General features: G+C 37.5%; 1 protein-coding gene across 4 annotated transcripts in view; it reads left to right on the forward strand.

The window, feature by feature from the left end:
- The window catches only part of ITGB1 (integrin subunit beta 1), a 43709-nt gene that overhangs the window by 22433 nt on the left and 8477 nt on the right, over positions 1-12799 (forward strand). For all 4 annotated transcript variants that reach the window (XM_067702713.1, XM_067702729.1, XM_067702707.1 and 1 more), the window contains exons 4-14: positions 461-683; positions 2209-2379; positions 2914-3152; positions 5258-5413; positions 6194-6289; positions 6591-6680; positions 8152-8292; positions 8464-8663; positions 10164-10402; positions 10626-10848; positions 11514-11746. In XM_067702713.1, coding sequence (XP_067558814.1) covers positions 461-683; positions 2209-2379; positions 2914-3152; positions 5258-5413; positions 6194-6289; positions 6591-6680; positions 8152-8292; positions 8464-8663; positions 10164-10402; positions 10626-10848; positions 11514-11746 — 2011 coding nt within the window. The remainder of the gene's footprint in view (positions 1-460; positions 684-2208; positions 2380-2913; positions 3153-5257; positions 5414-6193; positions 6290-6590; positions 6681-8151; positions 8293-8463; positions 8664-10163; positions 10403-10625; positions 10849-11513; positions 11747-12799) is intronic.

The following is a 12799-nucleotide window of genomic DNA, read 5'->3' on the forward strand; positions in this document are numbered from 1 at the left end:
TCGTGAAGGATGCTGCTACATAATATGAGAGACTCTAAGAATTTCTCTAAGGGAAATTTTGGAAAAAATATTTGTCTGATATTTGGTTATATATATTATTAGTGGCTCTTAACCATGCTAAATAAGTAATTTCACAAAAGAAATTTGAGTAGATACTCTGAATTTGAACATGAAACGGTTAAAATGTACACTTAGGTCAGTCCTCTAAGTGTTACTAAAGTAATACGGTACTAGTAATACATTAGCAGTAACGGTATTACTTCCAAGGAAAAATTTTTGTTTATCTGTTTTGTTTATTATGGTTTGGATGAAGGGAGCGTTTTGTTTAAAAACCAGAAACGAAATACATTAGATGTGTTACCTGATTTTTGCAATTTAATTAGTTATTTGCAGTTACGATTATGTAAAAGGTTTGACCACTATACTTTTTATTTATACCTATATTTTACATGTCACTTAGACATTTTTACAAGAAGGAATGCCTACTTCTGCTCGATGTGATGATTTAGAAGCCTTAAAAAAGAAGGGCTGTCATCCAGATGACATCGAAAATCCCAGAGGCTCCAAAGATATAAAGAAAAATAAAAATGTCACCAACCGTAGCAAAGGAACAGCAGAGAAGCTGCAGCCAGAAGATATTACTCAGATCCAACCACAGCAGTTGGTTTTGCAGTTACGATCAGGTACAGAAATCTGCTTCTATGAATGCCTTTGTGTCTACTTGAGCTTTTTGACAACTTTATGTAAGTTTCTGTTGAGGGTTCATTTTCACATGTGGACTGACACTCAAACAGAAATGTTGAATACATTAACTTTTAGATATTTTTGGAGGTATAACAATTTGTAAGACACATGTACCTGAAGTAAATGTTACCTGTGTCTAATGTAAATTCTGTTAAAGATTCAGAAAGTATTAGATTTAATGTGTTTTTAAAGATAAAAATGTCCATCTTCTGGTATAATTACATAATATAAAGACAACATTTTAATCTATTTTTTCCTTTGTTTTTGTTCAGTATTGATAAAATATTAAGGTTTTCATAAGAATCTGGAGCAGTCCTGCATCTGGGAAAAAGAAAGAAGAAACAAGCCCCCTTTCTCCTCTTCTAGTTTCCCGCCCCTTCCTCTCGGAGGACTGTCCCGTGCCTGCCTCCCCGCCGCCCCTTCCCCTCCTGCTCTGTCTTCAGCCTGGTGCCAGCAGCCTTCCACTTCTAGAGCTGCTCTGGCAAAGCTCTGCTGGCACCTGGAACCACCAGGCCTGGTGGACCCTCGTCAGGCCTTTTTTTTTTTAACCTTCCTGTCCAAGCGATGCCTTCGAGCTTCTTGAAATGCTCTCCTTGCGGCTTCTGCGATAACATTCCTACTTTTCTTCTTATCTCTTAACAGTGCTTTCCAGTCTCCTTTCTGTGTCTTTTTTCTTCCTTCCTCTTTGTAGTCCACTTAATTGTTGGTTTTCCTCTCATGGCTTTAAAGCCACTTGTGGGCTGTAACACAGACTTTTAAGCTCCAAACCCAGTTATCCAACTGTCAACTAGAAGTCTATATAGAGAAAATCTGCAAGTTAAAAATTTAATGACTTTTCACCCAGACCTCTTGCTTCTCGTGTATTTTCTGAGTGGATTATATCTCACGCCTCTGGTACATCTCTTCTCCTTCCTCATTGTTTCGGATCCTTATCATCTTTTTGTTAGATTTTTGCTATAGTTTCTTAACAAGTTTCTTTGTCTCTATAATCATCTTTAAAACTATTCTTCAGGTTTTCTACAGTGAAAATCAGGTTATGTTATTCACTGCATATAGTGCATCCCATTAAACAAAGAAGAGTCTTCACTTTATAACGTTAGTCTCTAGAAAGTCTGGTGTACCCTGGGGTGTATCTGCCTCACCCACCCAGTCTAGTTTACGTTGTTCTGGCTGTCTGTTTTCTTCTGTCATAGTTACCAACCCACTGTTTGCCTGTCTTGCCTGCTGTGGATGGGGAATGCTGTCTTTTTCACCATCCCCGGGGCCTGGCATTTTAAGTATTTGTGATTGAAATGAGTACACTTCCATTTATTCAGTTACCTGTGGAATGCCCAGGTTTTTGTAAAAACTATGTCGATAATACAGTTTATAGTGTTACCTTATCGATCGAATTTACTTGGTTTTGCTCGTTCACTTGTTGATTGCTGGCAAGCTAATTTTCTTCTCTCATCTCTGTTTAATTAGGGGAGCCACAGACATTTACATTAAAATTCAAGCGAGCTGAAGACTATCCCATCGATCTCTACTACCTTATGGACCTCTCCTACTCTATGAAAGACGACTTGGAGAATGTGAAAAGTCTTGGAACTGATTTGATGAATGAAATGAGAAGGATTACTTCAGACTTCCGAATTGGTAGGAATTTTGAGAAAATTAATAGTTTTCATTTGTATAAATACTGGCAGTTTTGTTCTTCACCACATGCATGTGAGATAAATAGGCCAGGTTTTAGTCTTTTCTTTTTGAGAGAACTGATATTCCTGTCACACGTCTAATAATTTTTCCGCCTCCTTGTTCCTCTGTTACTGTAGGCGATCATGTTATTTGACACACCTTACACCACATGGGTAATAAAATGCTTGCATGTTTTCACAGGAATTTATGCATTGGTTTGTTGATATATTTTATAAACATGTTGATTACAGTTTTTTTTATTACTAGTTAGTATGACCACACCTGCGTATACAGCCTTAATCTCACATCAGACCTGGATTTTTCATACAGTGATCTGCTTTCCAAACCTAATTATCAAAACCCTTATTATTTCTTATTAAAGAAAAAGATTGACTTACAGGCGGTAATGTACTTGATTTTTTTCATGCAGTTTATCCATCCGTCCATCCATCTGCCCTCCATCTGTCATCACTGTGTGTGCATTTTCCTTCACAGGGTTTGGCTCATTTGTGGAGAAAACCGTGATGCCTTACATTAGCACAACACCAGCTAAACTCAGGAACCCTTGCACAAGTGAACAGAACTGCACCAGCCCATTTAGCTATAAAAATGTGCTCAGCCTTACTGATAAAGGGGAGGTATTTAATGAACTTGTTGGTAAACAGCGCATATCTGGAAATTTGGATTCTCCAGAAGGTGGCTTTGATGCAATCATGCAAGTTGCAGTTTGTGGAGTGAGTGCATTCATTTTCTACAAAAGGATATTATTTGTATGAATTTTGAGTGTGATTTTGCTGTCAGAAGAAATTACCTTAATTACTGTAGCATACTTGACTAATCCCTAAGTTCCCTCCAACTACAAATGCTTTATAAAAGCATAGTTAATCGTTATGCCCCTATCTAAACCAGGCAGTTAGTTCATTTACACAGGGTTCTAAAAGCCAGGATGCTCACCACTTGAAACAGTGGGGCAGTTTAGCTTCAGCTGGTGCTCTAGGTGTTTAGAAGAGGCCTAGGAACCCTAGCTTTCCGGCTTCGTGCCTGAGATGGAGTTGGGGTTATCTGGGACGTCTCCAGGAGCATTAAAAGTGCTCAAATGGACTGTGTCTCAGACACCATTTTCCTCTGGTCAGTTTTCTTCTGCTTATCATCTTTGAGAGTTATCTTCCCCATGTCTTAGTCATTCAAACAGAAAGAACTTTTTAAGTCTTAGTTTGAAAGCTATATGAGAACAGGTATTTTGAGAAGTCATATAACTGTAATTTTAATTGCAAGATTTTCAGTAGTAGTAAGCTGATCTCCATTGGACTAGTGGTTAGAATTTTATGACCCATTTACCAGGTGATGATTTTGAGGTGACCTTTTAATGATTCAGCTGAAGCTGAAACTAGAAAACATTGTGAGGTAGATAAAGTTTAAGTACCTGTCTCATTGCCCCCCCCGCTCCTTTTTCCCTAGAGTACCGCTATGCTCTAGAAGACCTTCCTTGATTCCAGATGCTTCTTAATGGTTATTTTCCAACCAGTTTTTAATGTGTAACTTGATACCCAAGATGATAATATGGTATGGTGTTTAAGAGAACAGTCCTTAGACTGTTAGGAAATGGCTTCAGATGTTCCCATCACTGCTCATCTACTAGGCAATTTCCTTGCCATTCTAGAGGGCTGTTTCCTTCTCCTTAAGGGATAATAACAGATAAACCTCATAGGGTTGTTATGAAGTTTAAATACGGTAATCCATATACAGTGCCACTAAGCCCCCAGCAAATACTATTAGATTATCGTTACTCTTGATCTCTCACTGGGGTAGTTGCAATTTAAGGATAGTCTCTGCTTTTAAAGGGGAAGAGAGTGATATTCCAGGTAGTGCCCAGCCTGATGCTTGTTTTCTTTCCAGCCATTCATTTGTGATCCTGTTAGCAGCTCACTGTGGAGAGAGCATTCTCTGGGCTGCCTCTACCTGTGCCTTAGCCTTGGGATTAAAACAAACCATAGCATCTGTGGCCGCTACTCTCGGTTTTCCTCATGCTGACTGAGAGTAACTGTTCCACTTCTCTACATGAAAAAGAGACAGACATTCCACTTGGACTGCCGGCATTAATAAACTTAATTCCTGCCTTCAAGGATTTTATAGTCTTATGAGGATATATACAGATATAATTGAGTATTTAGACAGATGTGATTATAAAATTACCATATTAGAGGATTTTACTGCTACTTTAAATTCTTTGCTGAATAAGGTGGAAAATAAAATAAATGAATAAATAAGCAGTACTGATGGGTTAGAATGGGTGGAATTAAGCAGGGCAAGTCTTTGGAGAAGGTACTTTTTTCTGTAATTAAAAAAGGAAGGCCTAATGTGGTGGCTGATAAAGGAACTATACGCTACGGAAGGTGGAGCAAGGATGGATGGGAATGAGACAGTGATATTTGGGCCAAGATGGATGTGGGCTGAGACATTTGCATTTACTCATTAAGCACCTACTATGTGCCAAGCACTGTGCTGCCCGCTGAAGATAAGATGAAGCACAAAACCTGATGGTGTCCCTGCCCTGCACAGAGCGAGTGTACTTTCTAATGGGGAGAGAGACATGGACTTTAAAAGATACAGTTTTTAAAAAAGAGCTGAGAGAGGTGGACAGCCAGGCAGGGTGGAGTTCTACAGTGGGGTGGGGAGTTTTATTCAGTGGTCTCTGTGCCCTCACCTGCAAGGATATTGGCATCGTGAAAAGAGAAGGTACGGAATTAGGTTGAGATATAGTGGTAGCCTACATAAAGATGAAAAGATTTATGCTGAATTGTGGGTAGTATTTTAAAATTGAAATCCTTTTCTTTTTGAGTCTTTGATTGGCTGGAGGAATGTGACACGGCTGCTGGTGTTTTCCACGGATGCTGGGTTTCACTTTGCTGGAGATGGGAAACTTGGTGGCATTGTTTTACCAAATGATGGACAGTGTCACCTGGAAAATGATGTGTACACAATGAGCCATTATTATGTAAGTGCTTAGCTCCTTACGTATTGAATGGATGCAGGTTGAGCTTAGCGTCTAATGCTAAGAGTGTTGTGGGTGACTGGCTTGTGGGTTCGTCAGGGTTTGGGGTTTTGTTATTTTGGTAAGTTGGGCCCTGACCTAATGTGCAGGAAAGCTCGTGCTGCTGTTTTGAGGCTCTGGCTTTGTGCTTGCTTCCTTCCCTGTAGATGAGGGCCCGGGGGTGAAGGGAGCTGCTGACTCCCGACTCTGCGCCTCAGCCCAGAGCTCTGTCTCCTCTCACTCGCGTACGTCAAGGGGTAGCAAGCTTGATATTATGTCTAATCAAATCATTTGTATAGTCTTAACACTCCTTGTCTTATTTATACATGATTTAAGAAAGCAGGCACCCTGCCTCTGCTGAAAATAAAGATTGGCAAATTATTCAAGGTCTGGAAGAAATCTAAACCTTGCTGAATCTTGGTCTTTTTCTTAAGTGATACGTAGATAATATAACCTTTAATTACTGGCAGTTCTTTACTTTCATTGTTCTGACATTTAATATACACAGATAATCTTGCTCTTTAAAGTCTTTTTATTATGGAAATTTAAAATTTACATACAAAGATAGAAGAGGATTAGAAACCCACTAGACAGCACCCACTTCAGCAATAATTTGTGTTGTTTCAAGCAGTCTTCTGTAAGTAATCCAGTTGATATCTGCAAATCATTATTTTCAGCAAGTATTGAAAACCTGGAGTAGATTGGATGTAATTACATACTAAATTTTATTACTTAATTTCTTAGGATTATCCTTCTATTGCTCACCTTGTCCAAAAACTAAGTGAAAATAACATTCAGACGATTTTTGCAGTTACTGAAGAATTTCAGCCCGTTTACAAGGTAAATATATACATGTGAGATCAAAAGAGGAACACATTTCTAGACCCTTTTTGTTTAGTCATTAGAGGCAAAATGATATGTCTGAATTGAAATGCGGGAAAATGTCACCAGCTAAAAAAAAAAGTGGTGTATATTAATTTTAGTTACATTGTAAAGCTAGTTGTTTTTAGGTCTGACTCCTTAAGTTTATTTAGGAAATGTATCGAGAACTGTTATTTAAAAATAAATAGTAAGTACTCAGTAGATGCTACTTAGTTGAATGAGTAGTACTTGTATTTTATGTTTTATCTTTTAATTGCAGGAACTGAAAAATTTGATCCCTAAGTCAGCAGTAGGAACATTATCTGCAAATTCTAGCAATGTAATTCAGTTGATCATCGATGCATACAATGTGAGTGCATTTTAAATAAGATCTGTTTTGGGCAATACTCTGTGGAGAATACTTTTCTCAAAAAAAGTAAAACTCCTTTCATACACAATTCAGCAAGCCCCAGAAGACAACATAAAACTTAAATTGTGCATCTGGAGGAAAAACTCATATTCTCTTACAAATACATAATTATCTGCAGAGCAAAATGTCACAAAGGCATGTGGGGAAAATTTCTAAATTCTGTTTTAATGTTGTTAAGTAATAGGTCTCCTTGTTGGAAAGCAAGTGTGAAACAACTTATATTTAGATTTATAGGATGACCTCAGTCTTCTTTTTCCACCCCTTCTTTTTATAGATTCATCTATTTTGATGAATTGTGCCAGAAAAGCTTTTTTTTTTTTTTTTTTTGCTACTTCTTCTCTTGACATATATTCAGGGTATATAGTTCTCTGTTTTCAAGAGGTACACACAGTCATATATGCATGTACCATAAAGTATATATGAATGTATTTACATATATTTGACTTACCATTTTAATAAGATTTATAAGATTTTTTTTCCCCCCAGATTGGAAGGAAGTTGAAATTAAAGAGGAATTTTCTCCATCTTGAGCTTTAGTTCAGAGTACTTTAGTGATACTCATTCACCATTGGTCAATAACTGTTGTAAGTCGTCTGGAGGCCTTTGTAATATAACAGTAACCATCCTGTACTGTGTACACCACCCCAGCCTTTTGATGGGTTGAATTTTAGATATTTTCTACCTCATGCTAGGGGTTCCCAGAATTTTTTGGAAAGACCCTACTCGAAGAGAGAGGTTTTTACAGAGATTTTCTAGATTCTGGTTGTTCCCTGTCTCTCCCATAGCTGTTTTGTTCTCTGTCTTTACAGCATATCTTAATGCTTTCCTAACTCCATCCATGCAGGAGTGTGACCAGGAGAGAGCTTGCTGCTGCAGCCTTCTCCATTGGTCCTGAGCAATCTGCTGTTCTAAAAACGCAGTGCCTTGAATCCTCCCACTTCGGGTTTTCTTTTTTTGGGGGGTGAGGGCGCAGGGCTGCAACTGCGCCTCAGCAGATTTGTTCCCAGACAGTGTAGTAGATCATTTACTTTAGTCCCTAGTGAGCTGGAAGTTGGTAGGGTCAGAGGAGAGCTGTGTTGCCACTGGGGGAGGAAAGTGTTCTGAGTTCTTAGGACTCCTCATAATTAATATCAGCCCTCTGTGCTGTATCATCATTAAAATTTCAAACTCAGTAATTAAACCATAAATACTTTTTTCAGTCATGTACATTATTTTGAAGAATTGATCCTTATTAATTAGAGCCCATTTCTCTGGGTTTTGTGTTTTCTGGTCACTCAAGATTTGGCTTCAGATATTTTATTTAAATGATACTGTTTCTTAACAGTTCATTTTACCCATTGGATTTATGCATTCAACTTATTTTATAGTAGCATTTGTTTGCCTTTCCTCTGTTTAATAGTCTTTCTTTTAGTCCTTGTCTTCAGAAGTCATTTTGGAAAACAGCAAATTACCAGAAGGAGTAACAATAAATTACAAGTCTTACTGCAAGAATGGGGTGAATGGAACAGGGGAAAATGGGAGAAAATGCTCTAATATTTCCATTGGGGATGAGGTATGTTACATAAACGTTTTCTGAAGAAAAGAAAAAACTGCTTGTTTACAGGCAATGTAGTTTATAATTTGAGAAACAGTTAAAGAAATATAATTTGGAGTGGCTTTTTGCAATTTTTTTAGTAGATTTAAATTGCTTAGTTGTTAACTTATCTTCTTGTTTTCCCTTAAGGTTCAATTTGAAATCAGCGTAACTTCAAATAAATGTCCAAATAAGAATTCTGAAACCATTAAAATTAAGCCTCTGGGCTTCACTGAAGAAGTAGAGATTATTCTTCAGTTCATCTGTGAATGTGAATGCCAGAGTGAAGGCATCCCTAGCAGTCCCAAGTGCCATGATGGCAATGGGACCTTTGAGTGTGGAGCCTGCAGGTGAGCTGGGGCTGTGGAGAGTGACGGGGTGCGGGGGGACTGCGGCTGGGACGGCTGCAGGGGCAGGCTCTGTTTGGGCGTCCAGAGAGATTCTGTCTATTGGAGCAAATAAATGATTGTTCCAGCCACTGTTGCTCACCACAAGATCAATTTGATGATCTTGTGTGTGCTATTTATGGAAAGCTCTTCCCTGCCTTTTTTTTTCTTAGGCAGACTGTCCTTTACTGTAAAATAAAAGCTTTTATAGCCATCTAAGATGTATATTTAACAAATGGTTAAGGTAGCATTTGGGTTTTCCTCTCATCATAGCAGTCTGAATTCTCTAGAGCTAAATAAGCTTATATAAAATAATAGTGATTGTATCTGGGAAATGGAATTAGAAAGCAGTAAAGGATGTTCACTGTGTATTACATGTACTTCTGAATCGCTGGAATAGTTTTTAAAAAACCAATATACTTTGTAAAATTGAAAAGAAAACAGTATTCTCAGAACATAGAATCTACTACTAACAAAACTATAGTCAGATTATTTTAAATTTTATTTTCATACTGTGATTACTTTTTAATTAAAAATTAAAATTGAATGTACTCTGAATAATCTTTCTCCTTAAAAGAATAGGAGGAGGGAAGAATATTTTAAAAGAATAGTAGGAGGGAAGAATATTTTGATGCAGATGTCAGCCCCAAATGACTATGCTTTGAAGCGTTTTTAATCATGAGAAAAATAGATGGCTGTATTTTGCCATCAGTTATTAGCTTTCTATTGTAAATAACAATTAAAATGTTACATTTTTAAATTTTCCATGTCATACATATCCTGACTGAATTGTGTAGATCCATTTTTAGTAAAATATTACTTAACTGAAAGATCATCTTGAAAATGCTTTGCCTTCCTTCTTTTTGCGTATTTACCAGATACAGAACTAGTGTCTTCAGTGCCTGAACACTAGGTGTTCTAAAAATATGCAGTGTGGCTGAAAAGTCTGGATCCATAGGATAAATTTATTTTTAAACAGTATGTTAGTTATATTTTCAAATGATAGGCTCAGTATGTTTTTCTTCAACTTCCATGCACCTTTTGGGGTGTGTTTATTAGATTAACAATTGGACGGTTGCTTCACCTATAATAGCAAATGTAATAAATAGCATATCATTTGAAAACATAGCACTTTTAAAAGTAAGTTTATCCTATGTTTCTAAATGTCTTGTTCACCTGTTCATTGCTAGATTGTATTTTCATCTTGATCAAAATGGTCACTTTCCTGAAGAGGGCTTTTTTTCCTGGGCCCCTGTGTAGATTCCATATGGATTTGAATGGCTCTGTGTGTGTGCATAGGTACACTTTTGTGCACGTCTGTGACGTGTGGCATGACATGTAATAAAATTGTAGTTTGAAGATAATGTTCATAGTCTTACTTCCTCTCCCAGTCTTTCTCACAGCATGATTTGTTACTTTCACTTATTTTTATTTTATGTGATTGAAATTTTGGACTCTGTTTAGGTGCAACGAGGGACGTGTTGGGAGACATTGTGAATGTAGCACAGATGAGGTGAACAGTGAAGATATGGACGCTTACTGCAGGAAAGAGAACAGTTCAGAAATATGTAGCAACAACGGAGAATGTGTCTGTGGACAGTGTGTGTGTCGGAAGAGGGATAATACAAACGAAATTTATTCTGGCAAATTCTGCGAGTGTGATAATTTCAACTGTGATAGATCCAATGGCTTAATTTGTGGAGGTGAGAAGGGGTCTGAAAATGGTTATAAAATGTGGTCCTATCTAATACAATAAAAAATCCTGAGAGTTTGCTTAGTGGATAAATAGAAAAAGGGCAGCATTGAGGGTCACTCCATCCCACAGACAGCCTTTCTTACATGTTATTGCTTGTTTTCCCTTTTCGGTCAATGCTCTGATTTTACATTTTTACCATTGTTATGAGAAATGATATTTTTTATTGGCAGGAAATGGTGTCTGCAAGTGTCGTGTGTGTGAATGCAACCCTAACTACACTGGCAGTGCCTGTGACTGTTCTCTGGACACTACCTCCTGCACGGCTGTGAATGGGCAGATCTGCAATGGCCGGGGCGTCTGTGAGTGTGGCGCCTGTAAGTGTACAGATCCCAAGTTCCAAGGGCCGACCTGTGAGATGTGCCAGACGTGCCTTGGAGTCTGTGCTGAGCATAAGTGAGTATTTCCGAATTGCTTGAAATGGGTGAGAACTCGCTGTCTGTTGGCCTCTGTATCAGCACACAATACAGAGAACAGCGCTAACATCAGGTTACGCTGTAAATAAACTGTCACATTGAAGCCCAGTTTTTAAATCTTAAAAATTATTTCTCAGTAGCTGGTGTTTGTCACATGATACTGAAATGTGTCGTACGAGAGTGATGGTACAATTATTTCAATCTGAGTTTGCTATGTAAGTGAATCCATGTGGTAACCTTTGTTAAATTAGCATTACCAATTGCTTAATTAACTATCTTTTGACTAAACTAAATAAAATTGAGTTTTGTCCCTTGAAGAAAGGACTACTATTGTACCAGCAACACGTTTCAAAAGTTATTTTGGCTTTAAATTGTGTATTAAATATCTGATAGGGCTAGTTTTATTTTCCTACTCTTATTTCTTTTGGAGGATTTTAGTTTGAGCTGTAATAAATCTATAATATCACTTGGGAAACTAGCATCTTTATGTTTAGTTTCCCCATCCAGAAATATGTTTCTTCATTTATTTATATCTTCTTCTATTGCTCTTGGCTTAATGTGGTTAAATTTTGAGTCTAGCACACAAAATAATCTTTAAGCAAATATTATTTTAAATAATAAATGTACTCATTTGCATTTTAACAGGGAATGTGTTCAGTGCCGAGCCTTCAACAAAGGAGAAAAGAAAGACACGTGTGCTCAGGAATGTTCACATTTCAACATTACCAAGGTTGAAAATCGGGACAGGTTGCCCCAGCCAGGCCAGGTGGATCCCCTGTCCCATTGTAAGGAGAAGGACGTTGACGATTGCTGGTTCTACTTCACATATTCAGTGAATGGGAACAATGAGGCCACTGTTCATGTTGTAGAGACTCCAGGTAGAAATCTGATCATTTCAAAATTCTTTGCATTTTCTTTTATGTCTTTTTACTGCTTAGGGCTATTGGCAGTTGCCCTAATATCTAGGAACAGCTGCCAGCTGGACTATTATATGTCCAAGTTGGGACACTTTTAATCTCTTAAAGCTTAAACTAGTATTTAATTAATAAATAAGGGAAAGAGAAAGCAGGTTTTAAGTTTTCTGAATGGAGAGTCCGAGGAGTAAACGTAGTAGCCCACACAGAGCCCTCAGCACGGCGCCTGGCAGTAGTAGGCTCTCGGTAAGAGCACCATCATTATTAATGATATTTAAATATGAGTTGATTTTAGGCTTGGACACTGGGAAAGATAATTTGTTAAAGGATGTTATACAGCGTGAATTTGTTCAGCTTCTCAAAAGATGAAACATTTTTATCTTGGTTTTTCTGGGAGCTTTTAATATACTTTGGAATTTTCTACATTTGTGGTCAGATTTTTATGGGAATGTAAGTTTTAATTTCTCCTGGATAAATATTAGGAATGGATTTTGGAGGCATATAGTTAACTTCAGAAGAAACAGCCAAACTGTTTTTTTAAAGTCTCTATTGTTTTGCATATGTATTTTTCAAATATTGTCTCACAGTCTGTGCCTCCTTGTCTTTTCATTTTCTTAAGTGTTTTCTGAAGACCAGAAGCTTAAATTTTGATGAACTACGATTTACCAGGTTTTTCTTTTATAGATCTTGCTCTTTACTATTATGTCTTAGAACTCTTTGCCTAATTCAAGTTCATAAGGATTTTTCTCCTGTGTTTTCTTCTAAAAGTTTTATAGTTCTGGTTTTCCATTTAGGTCCGTAACCCACTGTGAGCTGATCTTAGTATGTGGAGTGGGGTCCAGTTTTTTATATGTAGATTTCCAGTCGTTCTTGCACCATTTGTTGAAAAGGTTGACCTTTCTCCACCTTGGTTGAAATGAGATGACCTTATATATGTGGGCCTGTTCCTGACTCTTGATTGTTTTCCATTAATCCAGGCATCTGTCCTTTAGCCAATACCACACTGTCTCAGTTACT

This window comes from Pseudorca crassidens, chromosome 1 (assembly GCF_039906515.1).
Source record: "Pseudorca crassidens isolate mPseCra1 chromosome 1, mPseCra1.hap1, whole genome shotgun sequence".
Lineage (NCBI taxonomy): Eukaryota > Metazoa > Chordata > Mammalia > Artiodactyla > Delphinidae > Pseudorca > Pseudorca crassidens.